The 21,408-nt window shown below is 45.5% G+C and overlaps 1 protein-coding gene across 1 annotated transcript in view; it reads left to right on the top strand.

Annotated features, from left to right (window-relative positions):
- Nucleotides 1-21,408, top strand: part of RB1 (RB transcriptional corepressor 1) — a 1,321,361-nt gene that overhangs the window by 85,683 nt on the left and 1,214,270 nt on the right. The window contains exon 3 of the mRNA XM_086934987.1: nt 515-627. Coding sequence (XP_086791113.1) covers nt 515-627 — 113 coding nt within the window. The remainder of the gene's footprint in view (nt 1-514; nt 628-21,408) is intronic.

Here is a 21,408-nt window from a genome sequence, read left to right as displayed (position 1 = left end):
ACGATCCCTAGTACAAAAGCTTTTTTTTTTTTACAAAGTTTATTCTTTTCTATTTCTTATTTTTTTATATAAATACTAAGTCCTGATTTCCAAATCAGTAATTCAGCAAAACAGACAATACAAAACAGAAATAAACTAAAAAATACTTTGAAATACACACCCCGAACGCTAGAATTCCCAATAAAGCAGGAAGCATCTCCAAAGAAAAATATATCATGCAAACTAGCATACAACTGAATCAAGCATACCCAGACTTTAATCATTCAAACAAATATAAAATCGGCAACAGAATCATTGTCAGCAGACCAGAGAAGAAAAAAGAAGTAAATCGTATAGCTTCATATTATAAAGATGTCTCTGTATCATTTGTTTATCACTGTAGGGCTCAATTGCAGTTGTGGTCCTGGTCGGGTTGATCTTAACAGAAGCGCCTTGACCAAGGCACATAATGCCCTATAATGTTGTTTAAGATATGATTTTATTAAAAACCTTGTGCTTTTTATGTTTCCATTAGGAAAGGATTATCAGAAGTGAAAAGGTTTTGGGAATCTGCATTTTTCTGGCAGCTGTGGAATTAAATGACCTCACCTTCACAATTACAGAACTTTTGAAAAGTACACATCTAAAGTAAGTTTTGTGCAGAGTGCATGTTCACTTATGCTAATTATATTGGAGTATGAACGTGTTTGCGGTTTCTGCTGGACTCCTTCCTCCTAACTAATGAAATACACTTTCCAAAGGCCACTCACTGGCTTACCTTCTACATAGCACAGACAGTGAGTTACGACATGTGTGCCTCCTTGGGCTATGTCCATCTATGTGCCCGCTGTCGGCCAACCTCAATACTTTTCTTTTTAGGTGTGGCCCAGTAACAGCCGTAATTGTCTTTCAAACCACTTTGTTTGCAAATAAATCCTAGTACAAATACAATCTTAAATATGTTCGCATAGCCCTCTTCATCCATTGGGTCAGTTCAAGTGTCATTTGTATGGCACAGTGAGGGTAAACAACGTTTACCATGAATATTTCTCCCCGCAGGGAATCGCAACGCGGTCGCTACAACGACCGCGTTGTGATTCCGCATACCATTACTCCGCAAGTCGGAACAACGACTTGCGGAAGGGGGGGTGGAGTTGGATTTAAAATCCAACACCTTCCCTAGTGTCCGCACAGACTGGAGTTGGGATAGTAAATTATACTATTCCAACATCCAGCGCCCACCTCCGCAAGTCGTTGTTCCGACTTGCGGAGTAATGGTATGCGTTTCACAACGCGGTCGTTGTCACGACCACGTTGTGATTCCCTGCGGGGAGAAAAATAGCGGAATAAGGACATACATTCCACAGTGAGTCAGCCCACTGCAGCCACTTGCTCTCTTCACTGTAACAACATTGTGTTCTTCCACATTTAAATATCCACCCAAAATGTATCCGCTTGAGTGCCAGGGCTGACACACTGATCTCTGATTTTATGTCTGCTTTTTAATTATTTTTTTACATGTTTTTAAATTTTTTTTTTGGAATTGTTAATTTTATATGCAGATCTGTGCACGCCTACTTTAGATTTCAGCATTTTTTACTTTCTATTAAGTTTAATGTTTAGTGCATATGTTTTCAAAAGAAGAAAAATTTGCCAATGCCCATTTTTTTCCCCAAATCTGTTTTATTTTCATACGAAGAACAGAAAAGGGACCTATGTATACACAGCGTGGAGCCCACAACCCTATGTAGGGCCGGCTGCATTATTTAGGGGAGGCATGGGTAGCATACCAAAAGCACACCAATGTGGTGGTTACACAGCAAGTCGCCTACAACCCCTATTGGGCCGGGCGCGTGTTGTCTATGACAGTGTTGAGTTGCGATCGTGGGGAAAGTTCAAGACCCATAATTAACATCGAAAGTATCGTAACAAGAGATGAAGAATAGAAGGAGATAGACAAGAAGCCTATAGAAAGGAGGAAAGTAAAGAATATACAGATAGAGAGCGGCAAGAGGGTTGGTGGTCCAAGAAGAAGTAGGATTTCTATGACCTGGGTGCCGGTTTAAGACCAAGGCGGCAGGGGAAAAAGATAGCTGGCAGGGGGAGAGCAAGGGGAGCCAGTAGTATTCGTCAATCCGTCCATTGACCAGCGCCTGCGTCATAGAAAGCAATGAGCGGGGCCATTATGGTGATGCAATCAGTCTGTCGGGATCAGGTGGGGCTACCGCATCTTCGAAGAGGCGTAGGGCTCGGAGTTTCGGGGGCAGGTGACACGCGTGTTCTATTTCACAGAGATATTTAACCAGGAGTTGCCAAATTTTGGAATAGCGGGTGTCACAAGGCTGCAAGCACGCTATAAAAAGTTCCATAGTCACTACGTGCCGTAGGCGCATGAACCAAGCAGCAATGGGGGGTGGGGGGGTCCGCTTTTTTCCAGTATAGTGCTATGAGTTGTTTAGCAGCAGCATATGGAGAGCAATGTACCAATCACTACGGGTGAGCGCTCTTAAATTATCGGGTTTAAGGCCAAGCAGAACCGTGGCTGTGGAATTAAGTTATGTTATGTTATCCTGCATTTCTAAAGCGCACTGAGTATCCCGGCGCTGCTACTCAGAACCCCCGCCCACCAACGCAGCAGGCAAAGCCTCAAAAAAATGGGCTCAGAACAATAGTGTTTTTAGGCTCTTTTTAAAGACAGCCGGATCAGCAACCTTCCTAAGAGCAAGAGGAAGCTCATTCCAGGCTAGGCCAGCTTTACGGGTGAAAGAGCAGCCACCTAACCTATGGCGCAAAAAACGCGGAGTCTGGATAAGAAGTTGGTCCGAAGACCGCAGAGTCCTAGTAGGGGAACAAAAAGTAAAACACTTCTGCAGATAGTGGGCCCAATCCATACAAGGCCCGTTGGACAATGACCAACATTTTAAATTTCAAACGGGCCTCAACAGGGAGCCAATGAAGGTGGCGGAGATGGACCCGCACGCTCTGCCTGGAAGAGAGGCCCAGTAGGAGCCGAGCAGCCGCGTTTTGGACTAACCGTAACTTTTTTATCAAATAGCCTGGACAACCAACTAAAAGCGCGTTAGAATAATCCAACCGCGAAAGGATCAAAGCCCGGACTACTTTTTCTTTGGCCTCCATAGTCAGAAGGGGGAGAAATTTTCGCAGGGTTTTAAGTATACCAAAACAAGTCCCTGTGAGTTTTTTGACATGCGTCACAAAATTCAGATTTTCCTCAAACCACACACCCAAGTTTTTTGCAAGGCCCTTGTCTGATTGAAGGGGCGGAAAGTCCGGAGGCCATAGTCTAGTTCTAAAGCCAGCAGGAAATGCCCCAAACAGGAGCATCTCTGACTTCTCCTTGTTGCACTTAAGTTGTGCATTGGCCAGCCAGCGAAACACCGCAGAAAGACAACGCTGAACCATGATGACAATTAGGCAGCGGGAAGCCAAGTACCCCCTTAATATGACTAAGGACCTCCTTTCAGAGCAGGGCCAGGATTGGTCATGCCCACCAAATGTGTATAGAGTCCCCTTGAGCGCTCAAACATCACCACAGCGGGGAGGCTGTGGGAACATCCTGTGCAATCGAGTGGGTATATAGTACCACTGAGTCATGATCTTGTACGTAGTTTCTCGTTGTGACACGCTGCAATATACCTTCGGTATGTACCTCCATAGACCGCGCGGTTATCACCTGTTTCCATATTATTGAAATTCTCAAGAAAGTGCTGCCGTACATTCCCTCGGATCTCCATCGGCCCACTATCATTGCTCTAGTCACCTCGCGGCTTGACTATTGCAATGCATTATACCTCAATGTCAATAAAGGCTCCCTGAACAAGCTGCAGGTAGTGCAAAATGCTGCGGCAAGACTTCTACTGGACATCCCTAAATATCAGTCCATCAGGGAAGGAATCCATGCCTTTCATTGGCTTCCGATCTGGAAGCACATTACCTTTAAGGCTCTGAAATTGGTGTACAAGGCCATGCATGACACAGACTCATCTCACCTTGCAACCTTATTCGACTGGTACACCCCGGGCAGAACCTTGAGGTCGTTCACTCAGAAAAAGCTTGTCTCTCCTAGGTTTCGTCGGTCCAGGTGGGGTGACCGCTCATTTTCTGTGGCGGCCGCCAGACTTTGGAACGCTTTTCCTCTCTCTATCACTACGGCAAACTCACTTGCATCTTTTAAGAAGATCTTAAAGGCCAGGCTTTTCGCCTTTTAGCCGGTCAATGATTGCTTCCCCTTCGTCACGCTTAGCGCCTTGACACATTTCTGGTGTAGCGCTCTTTATAAATTCCCATCCTATCCTATATGCTTCCCAGAGTGTCACCGGTGATGTCACGGACTGCTCATTTTCTTTAAAATAGAAGTCTTTTCCTTTAAAAAAAATCTTCTATAATCTTAGGGATTTGCAAGTATGAGGGGTTAATGCTTATTGTACTCCTGGTACGCTGCTTGCCGATTTTTTTATTTTTTTTAATCTTGCCCATATAGGGGAGTAATCAGATATTCCCTGGGGTAAGTGCCTCACTTCCTTAAATCTCGACAGTTGAGATGGAAGTGCAACAAGGAGGTCAATCCGCGTGAAAGGCTCCCACTTTCTCCTTTTTCGTGGAGAAAGTGCAGGCGATCTACCGAGGATTTACGTCATCTGTGCCCGATGCTGAGCAAACTGGTGTGATAGCTACGGTTCATGAAACTCTGTCCTCCCTGCCAGTAATGTCTGACGAGGTCTTCGATACTCTGAGCCTCAAAATTAAATCCGGTTCTCCATTAGATCCGCTGAAGCCAGAGTTATTCAGACTTCTCCCTCCCCTATGTCGTGAGCCTATACTGGATCTGATCAATCTATCGCTCACATCGGGTGTGGTCCCTTCTTCCTGGAAGCAGGCAGTGGTCAGCCCAATTTTAAAGAAGCCTAACCTTGACCCCCTACTAACAGAAAACTACCGTCCCATCTCCCTCCTGCCCTGGACCGCCAAGGTCACTGAGGCACACGTGAACTCCATCTTGTCCGCCCACCTTTCTCGAAATAACATTCTGGACCAGAGCCAGAATGGTTTTCGTGCACAACACAGCACTGAAACTGCACTGCTCTTTATGACTGAGCACTTGCGAACGGTGCTGGATGCTGGGCAGACAGCGGCGCTCCTCCTGTTAGATTTGAGCGCCGCGTTTGACACGGTGTCTCACGACATTCTGATCCGGCGCTTGGAGGGAGTGGGAATTGATGGGACTGCTCTCCAATGGTTTCGCTCTTTCCTCTCGGACCGGTTCTTCTATTCCACCTTGTCAGTCCTCTTTCCATCCACTGGGGCTGGGGGTTCCGCAGGGCTCTGCGTTGAGCCCCACTTTGTTCAACCTATATGTGAAACCGCTGGCTGCAGTCGTCAGACAATGTGGCCTAACCATGACATCGTATGCCGACGACACTCAGCTGGCGGTGACACTCAGCGGTGATCCCGAGGTGAACGCTCCCAGATTCCGTGCAGGACTCATAGCCGTGGCAAATTGGGTGCGAACTAACTGTCTGCAGTTAAATGCCAAAAAAACCGAGGTCCTGATCTTAGGAAAGCAGGCGGAGCTCTGGGGAGACCAGTGGTGGCCTCCAGAATTGGGGGTGACTCCCATCACAGCTGCCGAAGTTAAGAACTTGGGGGTCTGGCTGGATCCTACACTCTCCTTCACCAGCCACACAAAGAAGGTTGCAGCTACCTGTTATGGTATTCTGCGAGGGCTGAGACCGGTCCTCAAATTCTTCGACCCCCCTACTCGGCAACTGGTGGTCCAAGCATCCATTCTTACTCGGCTGGACTATGGGAGTGCGCTGCTGCTCGGAGTGAATCAGGCGGAGGCTACTAGATTGCAAAGGGTGCAGAATGCCGCGGCGCGAGCCATCGTTGGCCTTCCTAGACAGTGCTCTGTCTCTGCAGTTTTGACCTCTCTCCACTGGCTGCCGGTCAGACAGAGAATTAAATTTAAGGCTCTCTGCCTGACATTTAAAATCTTGAAGCTTTCCTCTCCTCCAGCCCTCGCTAAGCTTGTTTCCTCCTATGTTCCTACGTGGTCTCTTAGATCGGAATTTCTCCATCTGGCGCTCAATACACGGTTTAGACTGAGTAGGATGGGAGGTCGCCCCTTTTGAGTATTAGCGGCAGGATTATGGAATTCTCTCCCTGTCCATATTCGAGCCTTGAACAGCCTTACTTCCTTTAGGCGCGCCATAAAAACTTTTTTGTTCCCAATTGCTGACTGATTCCTTCCTCTCCTTCCCAGCATCGATTTGTTGTGTTGTGGTACCTGATCAGGTGCCGGGACGCCCCTTGGCTGGGGCAGCTGCGCGCCTTATAAAAACTACTAACATAACATAACATAACATACTCCGGAGTGAAAGGTGAACTCTTGAGGGACCAGATTCCGCGCCCTCCAGATGTCTATCATTCCCACGGCACCCATAAACTCATTCAGTCATGTCTATGATTCATCAGTCCTCTCTGGCATTCAGTCCGTTGTGTCATTCAGTGTCATATTGAAGTCCCCACCTAGGAGGAATTGACTTTCTGGCAACTCCAGTAAGTGTGTTCCCAGATCTGAGAAGGTGTAGTTATGGAGTGATGGTGGAATGTATAGCGATATTATATTTATCGTCTCCCCCTCCTATCTTCCTGAGATTGCAGTGTATCTACCACTTTTATCTATCCATGTTCTTTTTACTATTCGTGGGAATTGCTTCTTAAGGCGCATTCCTATGCTCCTGGATTCCGCGGTGAACCCCGATTGGACAATCTTTTTATACACCCATCGGTCTAATACTTTGCATGTCTTGCCCATTAGTTTGTTTTCCTGCAGGACTGGGGAGTGCCATTTTATGAACTGAAGAACTATACCTTGTTTAATTTTATCCCCCAAGCCATTCACGTCCCACGTCACTAGACTGATCTCAGGGCTGTGTGTATTAGTCTTGGGGTGTAGGCACATTGAAGCTGATTTCTTGTGGAGCTGGGGTCAGAATTACTCCTGCCACCTGGGGGGGGGGGGGGAGGGAGAGTTGTCTCAAGCAATGTTTGTTTCCGCCACTTCCGGGGTGTACAGTATTTATTATTATTGATGGTGGTGTAACTGGATCCGGATCAAGTGATGTGGAGAACAAACAGTTTAAAAGAACAAAATCCCCTTCTAACCCATTTCCCAGTGAACAATCCCCCACCTCCACATCCCTGCCTGGCGGATTCACAACTACCCGCCTCCCCAACTTAGCAGAGCGCCGGTCATCCCTCCCTGGTTGTAAAAAATGTATGAGGTACCCCCGAACTCTCAGCCCTCAACCCCAAACAAAGATTTGTGTCACACCAACAATTATAATTATTTATCCGAGCGTTGTTTAGGTGGGCCCCTTTGGCCTTCATCGTCACCCATTACCCATTGTCAACTCAATGCGATCAAATATAAACAGTTTAGTTCAGTTTTCCCTCCTCAGTTTTATCGGTGGCGTATAACCAGGGGCCCCTTCTGCATCAGTTCCACAGCCACTTCACTGGGTGGGGTGGATGTTCTTTTTCTCTGCCTCCCACGATGTGTCCCAGGAGCGGAGCCCCCCACTGTGCGCCACCCCTCAAGCCATGCCCAGCCTGCCTTTGGCGAGTCAAAAAACAATGTTTTGCCTTTGAGTTCTATGCTCAGTTTTGCTGGGAAAGTCATGGAGCATTTCAATCATTTCTTTTCACATTGCTTGTTTGATCTCCAGGAAGATGCGTCTTGGCTTTTGTACCTTCAGGGTGAAGTCCGGGAAGAAGATCATATTTGCATTTTCATATAGGACTGGTGCAGCAAAGCAGTCTGATTGTAGTATCACACCACGGTCCCTGAAGTTAAAAGGAAGAGTGAGGATGGGCTTAGGCTGTGCGCCAGGTCGAGGCCGCCCACCAGCACTCTGTGTGCTCTTTCCACCGAAAATAATTTTGAGAGACTCCTAGGCTGGAGGTATTTGAGGATGAGGTCCCCAACAAAGAGACCCACGGCTGGCCCTTCTACCCACCGAAGGCCCCCAACATACTTCATTATTGCGTTGTGAACTGCCCTCATAGTCTTCAATCCTTTCTTCAAGGTGTGCTGTAGTTCTTTGAAGCTCTTACACTTGGTCTTCGAGAGTCTTAGTATCCTGCTGTGGTTCAGTCGTCAAACTCTCCACCTCTTTGACTCTTAATATTAATATTACGGTATCTGTGCAAAATCGCGACACTTCTGTTGTAACATTGTCAATGCGTCCCTCCAGGACGGTGCAAATCCCGGATCGCCGCCTTTATGTCCTTCAGGGAAATCATGTCGCCATCTGTTGACTGAGGGGTGCACTTGACGCACCATTTTCAGTATTCCCCAGGCCCTTCTGCTCTTCGAGCAAGGCAAATTTGTCGAGCTTAGTCTAGTGAGCCTTCTTCAACCCTCTAACCCCCATCATGTATGCTAGGGGGTGTAGAGCCATTGGTGGGGAGATACAGGCTCCAGGATACTCTCTGGCGCCTGCTACTGGAATGTATTCGTTCCTGTGCGGCCTGTCAGGTTTCTCCTGGTATTTCCGGATCCCCCACACTGGGTGGGCAGGTCGCATTATTTGTTGGTTTTACTTTATCCCAAAACAGCTCGTCCGGGAGGATCTAGGGCTTTATTCCGGTAGGAGATGATGTTATTGGGGCTGTTAGAGCCCCGTTCCAAGTGCTGCATTCAGGCTTAGAGGCTTTCCAGGGGTTCTTTTGCATTGGCCTTTGTAGGGAACTTCTGGACTATGGCAGATGAAAGGAAATCCTTTTCTTACTCCCTTCGCATTTTGTCTGGGTGGGGGGGAGCGGGTCAAACCCACAATCATCCCCTCGGTTCGATCAGACTCATGCATCCCGGGCCCCTTTCAGGTGGTTGAACTTTGCACGCCTGTGCAGCACTGCTACTTTACTCCTCCCAATCTGCCCTGGGTCGGCTCCTAGTGGGGGCCACAGCACCAGGAGAGCCAGACTGCCTTGTCACCGGTGGTCGCGTCGTTTGCCTCACCCAGCGCGACCCTTCAGGGATGACTCGCTTACTCAGTACTTTGGGTCAGACTTCACTGACACTGCAGGGCCTAATCTCTACCATCCCATCACCCGAACGGCTATCGCTGCATTAAAATCTCATGGCAGCAACTCCCCAAGGTCACCAGTGCCCACCGCTCTCCGATAGGGGTCCACTAGCGTATCTGTGTCCGGATAATTCCTGGGCAAGAGAGCCGCGGCACGGAGCCGCTTTAGCAAGTGGCCAGGTTATTCTTGAAGCCCACATTTAAATGATATTGGGCCATATGTATCAACATTCCGTTTTGCGATTCCAAAATAGCGATTTTTAAGGAATCGCTATTTAGATATCGCAAAATGGTATGTATGTAGAAATTAGCTTCTTTTTTGCGATTTCTTAAAATTCCTTAATTGCGATTAGCAAATTGCTAATCGCAATTAGGAATAATTTCCCATTCATTTCTATGGGCCAGGAGGCCCATAGGAATGAAGGGGAAATTTGCGATTCGCAATTTGCAAATCGCAAATTGTGACAGGACACCCTGTTGCACCCCTGAAATCGGCATTGTTGGACATGTGGCGCACATACATGTTCTAAGGGCATGTATGTGCATCACATGGCACTTAGAAAATAGAAAAAATATGCATTTTGAAAGGAATTCACAACTTACCACCAACTAGAGGTTGGTGGTAAATTGCGATTCCTTAAGGCCAATTTGCTATTTTTTTGGCTTCTTACTATGCATTTAAGGAATCGCAAAATTTGCAACATAAGGAATCGCATGTTTTGTGATTCCTTATTTTGAAAGAAGATTTCCTTGATGCATACCAATCGTACAAATTGCATTCGCAAACGCCGAATTTCTGCGAATTTTGGCGTTTGCGAATTCAATTTGGCTTGATACATATGGCCCCAAGTCCTGTAATTCTTTGTCTGAAAAGTGTTCTATCATCTTTATGGATGATTCCTATGATCACCTCTGAGGCTGTCCCTTGGTTTTCCCAGTTACTACAATATTTCTGTATAGATTTCTCAAGTTTGTTGTTATTAAATCCTGAAAGGTCTTACAGAAGCAGGCTGGTAGTCCATCTGGCCTGGTGCTTTGCCGGCTTTCAGGTATTTGATCGCGAAGCATATTTCTGAGTGGTTTGTGGATTTATTAGGTTCTTGGGTTGTTGTATTATGAAGTGAGGAGACATTTATTTCCTCAATGTTTTTGGCATACTTTCATAAGGTTAGTTATCTCAGGATTGTTTAGTTTTCAGTAAAGGTAATGAAAACACTCGACTATTCCCTGTGGTTCTGTGTTGATTTTATCCGGAAAAGGTCTTTAATTGCAGGAGTAGGGTCAGAGTAGGTTTTATCTTTGAGGTAGTTAGCAAGCAATCTTCCAGCTCTATTTTTTTCTATGTATCCTTTCTCTTTGAACTTTATTACCCAAGTATGAGCATGACTTCATTACATTTTTTGGATTCATATTTCTTGCTTTTTCACTTAATTTATCCAAGTTACATCTCTAGGTTTGTATTCTAGTTGTTTGATATCTACTACAAATTCCTCTTACCTCTGGGTAGCGGTGTTGTTTTTCATGGCTATTGCATGAAATATTTAACCCCTTATTGCAGCTTTCATAGCATCCCAAAGTATTTCTGGAGATCTTTAGTTTGGACTGTTCTCATTGAAGAACACGGCCTGTCAGGTGGAATAGGCAACAAATGTAATTTGTATATGGCGTTCTTTACAGAAAGTTCTATTAAGTTTTATTCAGTCCTTATTTGCTAGATGAGATTCTATATAAACTGCTTTCCCAGTGAAATTTGAAGTCTCCTCTTACCACAATATAGTTATCTTGCTGAATTTCACATAGCTTTTTATTCATGGCGGTCCAGAATTGAGGATCATTGCTTGTCTGGCTTATATGCAGTAGTTATCTCCATTGCAGGGTACTTTTAGAATGAGGTATCTCTCGTCCGCATTCTTTTTGAGTCTATAATTGTTAGTCCAGCCTTTTTAAAATATAAGCGTCAAAACCCTATTCTTCTTCTTTTTTGCTGGGGGCAGAATGCATGCTACAACCAAAAAGTCTGCATTGTTTGTGCTTTGTTTCCCATCATGGTTGCTTGTACCCCCTTAAGCTTGTGACAGTGATCTAAGATATTTGTGCCTTTTAATTAGTGATTAATGCCTTCGAGATTTAAGGATATACTTTATATCTTGCCACTAATCATTATTAAAGTTGTATGAGTTATCCGGGACTTTGACTAGTAAACCTTGGTGGGCATAATTATCTATTTTTTCATTATTATTCTTGTTAGCCCTGGGTCTTTAACAAAGTATGGTTCTTCCTTCATATAGCTTTGAACCCTTGTGTCACTTTTATGAGCTACTGCATTCACAAAAAAAGCACAGAGAGGCAACATTAACAATTCAAAATGCACAATGGATAAATTGATCCGGACTCTTCAGCGGACGATGGATTTAAACCTTTAATGGAATCTTGGGTCACATATGATGGAATAGTTCACACAGAGTGCAGCCAGCGCGTTACGTCCCGAATAGGGCTTCTTCAGGGCAATCATCAAATGTTCCAATCTTACGTTGGTCTCAGAAGTACCTGAATGGATACTTCTTTCAAAACTGGTGCGTATTATATTCCAAAAGGAGGGATATTCTTAATGGGGCCCTTTAAGTTTATCCGCCAAATCCCATAATAAGTCCGCTATAAGTCAAAGCCACGATGTAGTAATTCTCAAAAGTCTGTAGAATAATGTGGTTCACCTATCAAAGTGATCACAAGAGTTTTGGATTTCGATTGCTGTATGGACTTTGGAGAGTAACTACATCGTGGCTTTGAGTTATTGTGGACTTAGTATGCGATTTGGCAGAGGAACTGAAAGGGCGCCATTAAGAAAATCCGTCCGCACCAGTTTTGAAAGAAGTATTGATTCAGGTACTTCTGAGACCAACGTAAGATTGGAACATTTGACCATTGCCCGGGGAAGCCCCTGTTCGGGGTGAAACGCGTTGGCTACACTTTGTGTGAACTATTCCATCATATGTGGCCCAAGATTCCATTAAAGGATTAAGTAGATCATCAGCTGAAGAGTCCGGATCAATTTATCCACTGTGCATTTGTGCATTTTGAAATGTTTGTTGCCTCTCTGTGCTTTTTTTGTCTAGGAATTGTGTAGTCTTTTGACAGAAGATCAGTGAGGTGGGCTACTCAGTCGTTTAGCTAGCTTACAATCTGTGTATAACGAGGTAGTACGTTTTTTAAATATCCCTTTCTGCCTTTGCTTTTGTTCTTTGCATTCAATGTGTGGCTGACTTATGAAGAGTTTGTTATATGGAGAGGACTTGTTAGGGGAAGCATTTAGAGTGGTAAGAGAAACAAACATGGCAGTATAAATTATTATTATTATTATTTAATTTTATAGAGCGCGTAGTCACCCGTAAGTATCCCAGCGCTAAAATCAGTACAACTAGGAGTCAGCAAGGGAAGGGGAGAGACAGTTTAAGGGAAGAGGTGGGTTTTCAATTGCTTCCTGAACCGTAGGTAGTTGGATTCGGTTCTCAGGTAGTGCGGTAAGGCGTTCCAGAGACGTGCGGTGTGAACCGAGAAACGTCTTCCTCCTGTTCGGGCCTTCTTAATTCTGGGGGTGACAATGAGGTGTTCCTGGTCGGAGCGGAGGGATCTAGGGGCTTTGTATGGTTTGATACATTTTTTTAGGCTTGGGGGACCATTGTTTTGGAGCAGTCTGTGTGCTAGGCAGAGGGCCTTGAACATCACACGTTCTCTAACCGGAAGCCAATGGAGACACTTCAGCGCTGGTTTGGCTGAGGCTCTGGCCGGGGTGTTAGTAAGGATCCGGGCAGCTGCATTTTGGACCCTTTGTAGTTTATTCAGGGTTGCCTCTGGGGCCCCTAAGTAGATGGAATTACTAAAGTCGAGCCTAGAAAGAATCAGTCCTTGGATCAGCAGTTTTTGAGAGTTGTGGGGGAGTAGGGGCAGGATCTTTCGAATTGACCTGAGCAGTCCAAAACACGTACCGGCTACCTTTTTTGCCTGTGTTGCAAAAGATAATTCCTTATCGAGCCAGACACCCAGGCTTTTTAACTCTGGTTTCGGATCTGGGATCGGGCCTAAACAGGGTGGCCAGACGTTATGAAGTGAAGTGGGTCCCTTCTGGCCAAGGAGGAGAATGTCAGTCTTTGAGCCGTTGAGTTTCAGAGACGATCTATTCATCCATCCTTGTATCTGCGTCAGACAGTTGTAAAGGTCCGCAGGTTGTTGTTTCTGATGAGAAAGGGACACCACTAACTGAGTGTCGTCGGCATAGCTGACGATGCTCACTCCGAACGGGATAACAACCTCCTCCAATGGGGACATGTAGATGTTAAATAATGTGGGGCTCAGGGAGGAGCCCTGAGGCACGCCACATTGGAGGGGAGTGTCGGAGGAGCAGGTGTTGTTCTCCCAGATTTGAAAGGAGCGTTGACTCAAAAAGGACGATATTCAGGACAGAGCAGTTCCTTCCACACCGACGCTCATGAGTCGTTGGATGAGGAGCTGATGGTTGACGGTGTCGAAGGCCGCACTGAGGTCGAGGAGGATCACTGCCACTGATCCTCCTTCGTCTAAGAGTGCTCTGGCCTCCTCCACCGCCATGAGAAGGGCAATGTCTGTGCCCTGCCTGGGGCGGAAACCCGTCTGCGAGTTTTTTAGACGGTTGTTGTTCTCCAAAAATTGTGACCGCTTTCTGTTCACCATTTTTTCCGTGATCTTGCTGGTTCCCGGGAGGAGGGAGATTGGTCTATAGTTTGCCAGGTCGACAGGGTCAAGGGAGGGTTTTTTTAGAAGTGCCTTGACGACTGCAGCCTTCCAGCTAGGGGGGACTACTCCTTGTTGAAGGGAGGCGTTGATGAGGTGAGTGAGAGAAGGGGCGGTCGAGGGTGCTACCTTTTTGAGAATACGTAAAGGGTCAGGGTCCCTGGGAGATCCGCTTTTAATAACTTGCAGCGTATCTTCAACTTCTTCTACTGTCACTTGTCCCCAGGAAGTGATGCATGGGAGGGTAGGAGAGTTGCTGGCTTCTCTCTCCTCGCTCGAACTAGTAGGTGGAATAGAGTCGAGGATTTTTTGGATTTTCTCCTTGAAGAAATTAGCCAGCTTGTGGCACTTTTCCTCATCAGCTTTGGGGTCTGGTGGGTCTCTCGGTCCCGAGTCAGGGACTTTGAGGAGTTCTTTTAAAATGGTAAAAGATTCTTTACTGGAGCTAGCGGAGTGTTCTATTCTCTCTTGGAAGAATGGACTTTTGGTTTTGCGGAGGGCGGTTTTGTAAATTTGTGAGGCGGTGTGATAGGCTTCCTTATTTTTGTTAGATTTGTCCTTCCTCCAAAAGCGTTCTGATCTCTTGCATTCCTGTCTCAGAGATTTGAGTGCCGGAGTATACCAGGGAGCGGGAGCCACTCTTTTTATGTGTTTAAGAGTGGTGGTTTTCGGGAGGAGTTGGTCTAGTGCAGATGTGAGCCAGGAATTGAATTGTTCGTCGGCCGTGACCGGATCCATGGAGAGGGCAGGTGTCGAATCTGAGAGTAAGCTGGCCCACTCTGCCGGTTCAAGCTTGTGCCAACGTCGGTCCGTCACTCGGATTTTGGGGGGTTGGGGGAGTGTTGTGGCAAGGTCCCAGGAGAAGGGAACAAGAAAGTGGTCTGACCACGGAAGGGGGATGGGGGGATCTGAGGTGATATCCCCAATATTGGTCAGGACGGGGTCCAGACGGTGTCATTTGTCGTGGGTGGGTTCGTTGTTGACAAGTCTGATGTTAAATGACCTAAGGTCCTGCAGGAGATCCAAAGCTAAGGGATCGGTGGGGTCGTTAAGGTGAAGGTTGAGATCGCCCACGAGGAGGAAGTTCGAGGCAGAGGAGGCTGATTGTGATACCATGTCAATGAGGGCGTTGAGGAAATTCCCTGCTGTCCCCGGAGGGCGATAAATCAACAGTCCTGAGATGGAGTGTGTCGGGGAGATTTGAAGGGCGAAATGGCAGCTTTCGCAGTCTGCAATGTTGGCGTTGCTAGTCCTACAGGCGAGATGTTCTCTCTGGATAATTGCCAGCCCCCCTCCTCTCCCTTTAGGTCTATGTAAAGTTTGAATGAGGTAGCCTGGGGGAAGGGCAATGACAATATCCGTGTCCGTGCTAGCAGAGAGCCAAGTTTCTGTGAGAAACAGCGCGTCCAGGCCATGATCCTGTATCAACAAGTTGATTTCGTGCGCATGCTTAGGGAGGGAGCGGCAGTTAAGGAGGCCAATCTGTAGCCCCGGCTTTCCCAAGCCTTGTTCGGCTGGGTTACATCGTACACAGTTGGCGAAGGGTTTACCTTCAGCGTAGACGTAGTGACAGTCCTGCTTTTTAGGTTTCGACCTGGCGAGGGGCACGTCAGTGCCCCTCCCAGTTCGAAAACTTTTGTTTTCAGTAGGGATGTCGGCACCGCCTCTGCCTCTCATTGGCTAGCTCCATAAATGGAGGCTAGCCATTGGGAGACAGAGGCTGTCAATTGCGCTTTCTCTTGAAAACGCGATTCGGGGGCGTTTCTGGTGCTTTTTTTAAGCCCCGCCCCTTTGTCCCGGGCCGCGCTGCGATTGGCTGCCGGCCCGGGACACCCCCGTGACGTCATTCCCCGGGCCGCGCTGTGATTGGCTGCCGGCCCGGGACCTGACTTGTTACCATTGACTTCAATTGAAGGAGGCAATTTCAAGCGGGAAACAACGAAAAGCAAGCACTTTTTCCTCCAAAGACGGGAGTCTCCCACATTAATCGGGTTTATTGGCATGTGTGCAAGCCTAAAACTTGGCAGCTGTGCATCCTCGTGATGTGTGTCTGAGTCGATAACGCTGAGATGCTGCTGCTCTCGTGAGCCGCCGATGTGCACACGGGCGGAGGTACTGTGCCTGCCTCCCCAAAACACGCCTCCGGGATCCGAGCAGGCACGAAGGAAGTGAGACTCCCTGCTCGGTGCGAGCGAGGCACGGCGGAAAAGAGAGAAAGCTCGCCACTGAGGAGGAGCGCGGAGGGCCAGGCCGGCCAGTCACAAGGTAAACTCCCCTGCACTTTAGGGCTTTCTTGTAAGCTTTGTTTACACCCCTGCAACAACACGGAAAAGCACCATGCTCGCGTATTTAAGAAAATCCCCATCGCCCTTAAAACTCTAACATTTGCATCGTAAGGTTACTTTTCTGAACTAGGCAACGATGTTCAAATGTGTACCCTCGTTTTGTAAGATTTAGAGGAAAAAAAAGCGGACCTTATTAACGAGTGTATATAAGTTTTATACTTGGAAAAAAGACAAACTCAATCAGCAAATTCGGCTGTAAATGTGATAACATTTGATATGCAATTGAATGGTGCTTTCCACTGTCCACATGCAGAATGACGTCTTATTTCAGAGGGCCAAGTCTCTCTCACCGTTTGTCTCATTCAAAATCAAGTTCTCTCGTCTCATCGTCAATTAAAAAAATAACGTTCTTCTCTCCTGTCAAAGATGACTGACAATTAAAATGATCGTCACTTTGGTGGGCCCGGCCTCACTTTCAATTTATTGTCTAAACGTGCCCTTCTTTTCTTTCTTCTATGACTCTCTAATAGATGAGTTGCTAAGCATTCCAGCGTGAACTGAGGTTCCAGTGGTAAAAAAAACAGTAACCGTTTAAACGTTTTAGAAAAATTGTTACCTTTATTTTTGGACTTTGAACATGGCTGCCGTTGTGCAGCAGTTCATAAATCTTGAAATTATAGTATTTATTTGTTTTTGTAAACAGGAAGTGACATTTACATTAGTTTACCCGTTGCACACAATTATAAGAAAACGGATTACAGAGGGCTGACAGCTGATTATCGTAAATCTTAATGTGAAAACAGTTATGCATGGCTCAAAATACATTTTTGACCATTCTAGAAAAACTAGTTCGGGCATATTCGGATATTTCTCTTCAGTGCCAGAATGATTTGGAGAACGCTATCTAAAAAGGAAGGGTTTGACATGGTTGGATTACGATCAAAATTAGGCCTGGGCACCCATTGAAGAACTGGCCCACACTTGTGGATAATTAGTTGTCATAAAATGTTGCTTCATTCGTATCGGGGGAGTTATTCCTCTATCTTAATCCCTTCTTTTTGCTATTCTTCTTCACCTGGCATATCTCACTTTTCTTTTTGTCTCTCATTTCATTTTGTTACTCTCTTTCCTTTGTCATTTTGTCAAGGGATGAATGTGTTTCACAGTATTGTTGTAAAAAAACGATTGTTTTGAGTTGTCACCAAAGTTTTTTTTTCTCAGTTTTATAGCTAGCCTTATTTTTTTAAAAATTTTCTCTCAATTAAAAACGGGGGCCCCTCGCAGTTTTGAAGGTGACAAGATGGCAGCAAACACCTCAGGCTCATTTGTCTGCTGCTGGAGACAAAAGTAGAGCCTCTTAAATGGCCACCATTTGTAATCTGTCTCTTTGCACGCACAAACCCTCTTTCACTCCATCCCCACTTACACTAGTGCTAGCTGTGATGCTCAAAAACAGCCTCGCCACTCGCTGAGGCCTCATTGTCCCGCTCAGTGACTCAGGATGGGGGGAGACGCACCACATGCTGTGCCGGCTCAGTTTGGTCCATTGTCCTACTGCACATGACAGTGAGCACCCAGGGTCTGTACTGGGTCATGCTGAGGTCTGGCATCTGCTCTTCACCTGCTCTTCACCTGCAGCAGCCTTTCGGGCTGTGTGCCACCAACCAAGGCAAATGTTGGGAGTTTATTTGCATCTAAAAAAACCAAAATAAAAACAGCCGACCAGCTGGCATTTTCCTCAGGCCACTCTGCCAATCCGACCCTGGGGTTTGATATGGATGTCTGAGTTTGATACAGACATCTGATACAGAATACAATTATATTTTATCTTGGGGCGTAGATCTTTTCACATACACATTGTAATTGTCAATCATTATGGAAGCTTGGCATGCGTGTTTTACTCTGCAATATCTTAAAGACATTTAAAACATACAATTTGCCCTAGAATCCACCTACTTAAGCCATCTGGCTCTAATTTTTGATATTAATTAATCAACAGTGGGAATGGACACTAGTCTCTACAATAACCATTGGTTATTCTTTGACAACCCTCATAGACGCTGACACAATCGGTTGTTGAAAACGTGCGGTATATCTTTTCGTCCGCCCCTTAGTCAAGCGTCAGGGCATAGTCATTGGGTTGTCAAAATAACGTGCTGTATGCCTGCCTCACCCGAGGCAACCTCCAGTTAGTGTAGAAGTGTCCAGAGATAGGGGGACAGATCTCAGGAGGTGATGAATAAAACAAGGGGGGGGTTTGAGGAGTTGTAAAAAACGGTAGTTCCCCGTAACATTAATATTTATTCAAAGAAGGTGAGTACCGTTAGATAAAAAAGTAATGGTTATATTAAGTAATTGAGTTACCGGATTACCATATAACTCTTAAAGACAGGTCGACATGTTTCAGCTCACCTAGGGCCAGAAGGTCTATGGAGCTTTCGTCAGGACAAAACACAAAAAAAGGACATAGAAAGTACTCACACTATTAGTGAAGTTTTCAAAGGTTTGTACAAAGTTCTCAATTTGAGATTCCTGTAATAGTAAAACAAACAAGGTATTGCTAATAAGCATTAATTAAAGGATAATGGCACCTAGCACGCAAGCGTGGCTCAAAGTTTTGAGCTGGATACGAACAACATTGGTTCTTTAATGAAAGCGCACCTAATTACGGGCACCTATTGGGGAGGAGGGTCTGACTAGGAGGAAGTTCAGGAGGTTCGCTATACTGGAATTATTTACAATTGTATCGGTCAGTTGGATTTTGTAAACAGTGATGAAATTATCTAAAATTAACAAAAAGGAAGAGAGTCACAGGATTTCCATATGTCTAAAACAGCGTGTAACGTGGCAACATTGTGAGGGTTTTTACACAACATACCTTCGTAAGTGGTTCAAAGTTCCACATCAGGTTGCAAAAGAGTCGCTAGTAACGCGGTCTTTGTTGAAAGGTTAGAGAGCAGAGGTGGTATTTAACAGAAGTGACTCAATAAGAGTAATGTCATAACTAGGAAATCACAAGGTACATAGAGGAAGTCCTAACCGCCATTCTTACCCGCGTGTTCAGAAGCATGTGCTGCTTGTGCTGACTCTGCCCCTGGAAGAGGAGGCCTTAGTTCAGTTTCCTGTTTATAGTGGAAAGAGTAGAAATAAACAAGGGATTACCAGGTCAAAGCGCTTACTTCAAGATGGTGGCTCTGCTCAAAATTCACTCGCCAATGAATCGCAAAAATAGACATCAGTGGAGCCTGTGATGGTAGAACAATTTTTGGCAAAAGAAATTATACATCTGTATATTACATAATCTTTTTGGGAAAATTCAAAAAAACGAACGTTCTTTTTTGGGAAAATGTCATTGTTTTTTGAGAACAGATTAAGAAAACTGATGCCAGGGAATATTATCATTCAATCCCGATACATGGGTTTTAAGGCGATTTACCCATCGCTGTTCCTTTTCAAAAAGGATCTGTTCAGCATTTTGATTCTTATCATGGAGCATCTCGAGTATTGTCCAACTCAGTTCATCGCATGTGTGCCCAGCTTCCAAAAAGTGTGTGCTGAGTTTGGTGGTATTTTTCTTCAGTCTCACATTACTTCTGTGTTCACCTATGCGGATTTTAGCTTTTTTGCAGGTCATGCCAATATATTTGAGATGGCAAGGGCATGTGACCATATACACCACATGGGTGGAGTTGCAATTCGTGTGGGATCTTTGGGTCCAAATGAAGTCATCAGTCAACTGTAATATTTTGGTGGTTTTAGTGAATTTGCACACGCCACAGGTACCACAGGGGAAATGCCCTGTGACTGGAGCCATGTTGATGTTCCTGATGGTAGGTGTTGTGAAGTTTTTCTTCTTTGGTCGAGTGTGCACCAAGACATCTTTCAGATTCTTTGTTCTTTTGTTGGCGAATCTTGGTTTTGGCCAATCATACACGCCTGACGTTATTATTTTCCAGTTTTTTCTTATCAACTTTTGTACTTCATAGCTGGCAGGGCAATAGGTGGTGACACAAGTAACCAGGTCTTTTATTGGTTCCTTTTCATGCAGTTGGAGTAGGCATTCCCGAGGTTGATTCTTTGCTCTCTTTTTACATTTTGCAATCACTTGGGGCGTGTAGTCTCTTGCTCGTAGCTTTTTACTCAGGACTGTAGCTTGTTCTTTGTAATCATGTTCTTTACTACAATTGCGCTTATGCCGGAGGAATTGGCTATATGGAAGGTTGTCTCTGAGTGGGCGAGGATGGTAGCTATAATAAGACAAAAGGCTATTCTTGGCCGTAGGTTTAGTATAAGTTTTTGTCTCAAGTTTCCCATTATCTGCGAAGATGGTCAGATCGAGGAAATCAATGCTGGTCTGGCTAGCTGAAAAGGTGAATTTCAGCCAGCGATCTCTCCTATTCAGCCATTCAATGAATGTGTTTAGGTCTTGTTTTGTTTCCCAGATTAGCAGGATATCGTCAATGTAGCGTTTCCAGTATTTAATACTGGAAACGAATGGGTTGTCGTTGTTAAGGACAAACTTCTGTTCAAATTGACTGACGTACAGTCCCGCTACTGACGGCGCGAAGGCACTGCCCATGGAAGTCCCGTGGCACTGTAGGAAGAGGAGTCCATTGTACTCAAAATAATTCTCCTTTAAGGCTAACCTACAGCACTCAAGGACAAAGTGGCGGGGAGTCCGGTGGGACCATTCTTCCTGAAAGAGTAGGTCTTCGAGCATCTGCATGGTATCATCTTGTGGTAGGCTCGTGTAAAATGATTCGACATCCAATCCTACTAAGATCATGTTCAGTGGGTCGAATTCTTTATCCGCAATCTGTATTAATAAGTCGCGGGTGTCTTTGAGATATGTCGGGGTTCGCTGGACAATCGGTTTCAAATATTCGTCCGCAAATTTTGAAAGAGGTTCCAAAAGAGAACCAATTCCCGACACAATTGGACGGCCTGGTGGTGGCAACTTGTTTTTATGAGTTTTGGGTAACGAGTAAAAAAATGGTATTTTTGGAACTCGTGGAGTCAGGAAATCGGCTTCTTTTTTGGATATCCATCCGTTTACTTCTGCCTCATGAACCATTATGGCGATGGTGTTCGTTAGTCTTGCAGTTGGATCGGAGTCCAACCTCCTGTAGAAGGTTTCATTTGATAGTAGGGCAAGACATTGTTGGTCATAACCTTCTTTTGTAAGGATCACAACCCCTCCGCCCTTATCTGCTGGTTTTATAATTATGTCTCCATTGTCTTTCAGCTCATTGAGGGCAATTCTTTCC

Source organism: Lissotriton vulgaris, chromosome 8 (assembly GCF_964263255.1).
Source record: "Lissotriton vulgaris chromosome 8, aLisVul1.2, whole genome shotgun sequence".
In the NCBI taxonomy this organism is placed as follows: Eukaryota; Metazoa; Chordata; class Amphibia; order Caudata; family Salamandridae; genus Lissotriton; species Lissotriton vulgaris.
This window is presented reverse-complemented; position numbering and strand designations above follow the sequence as displayed.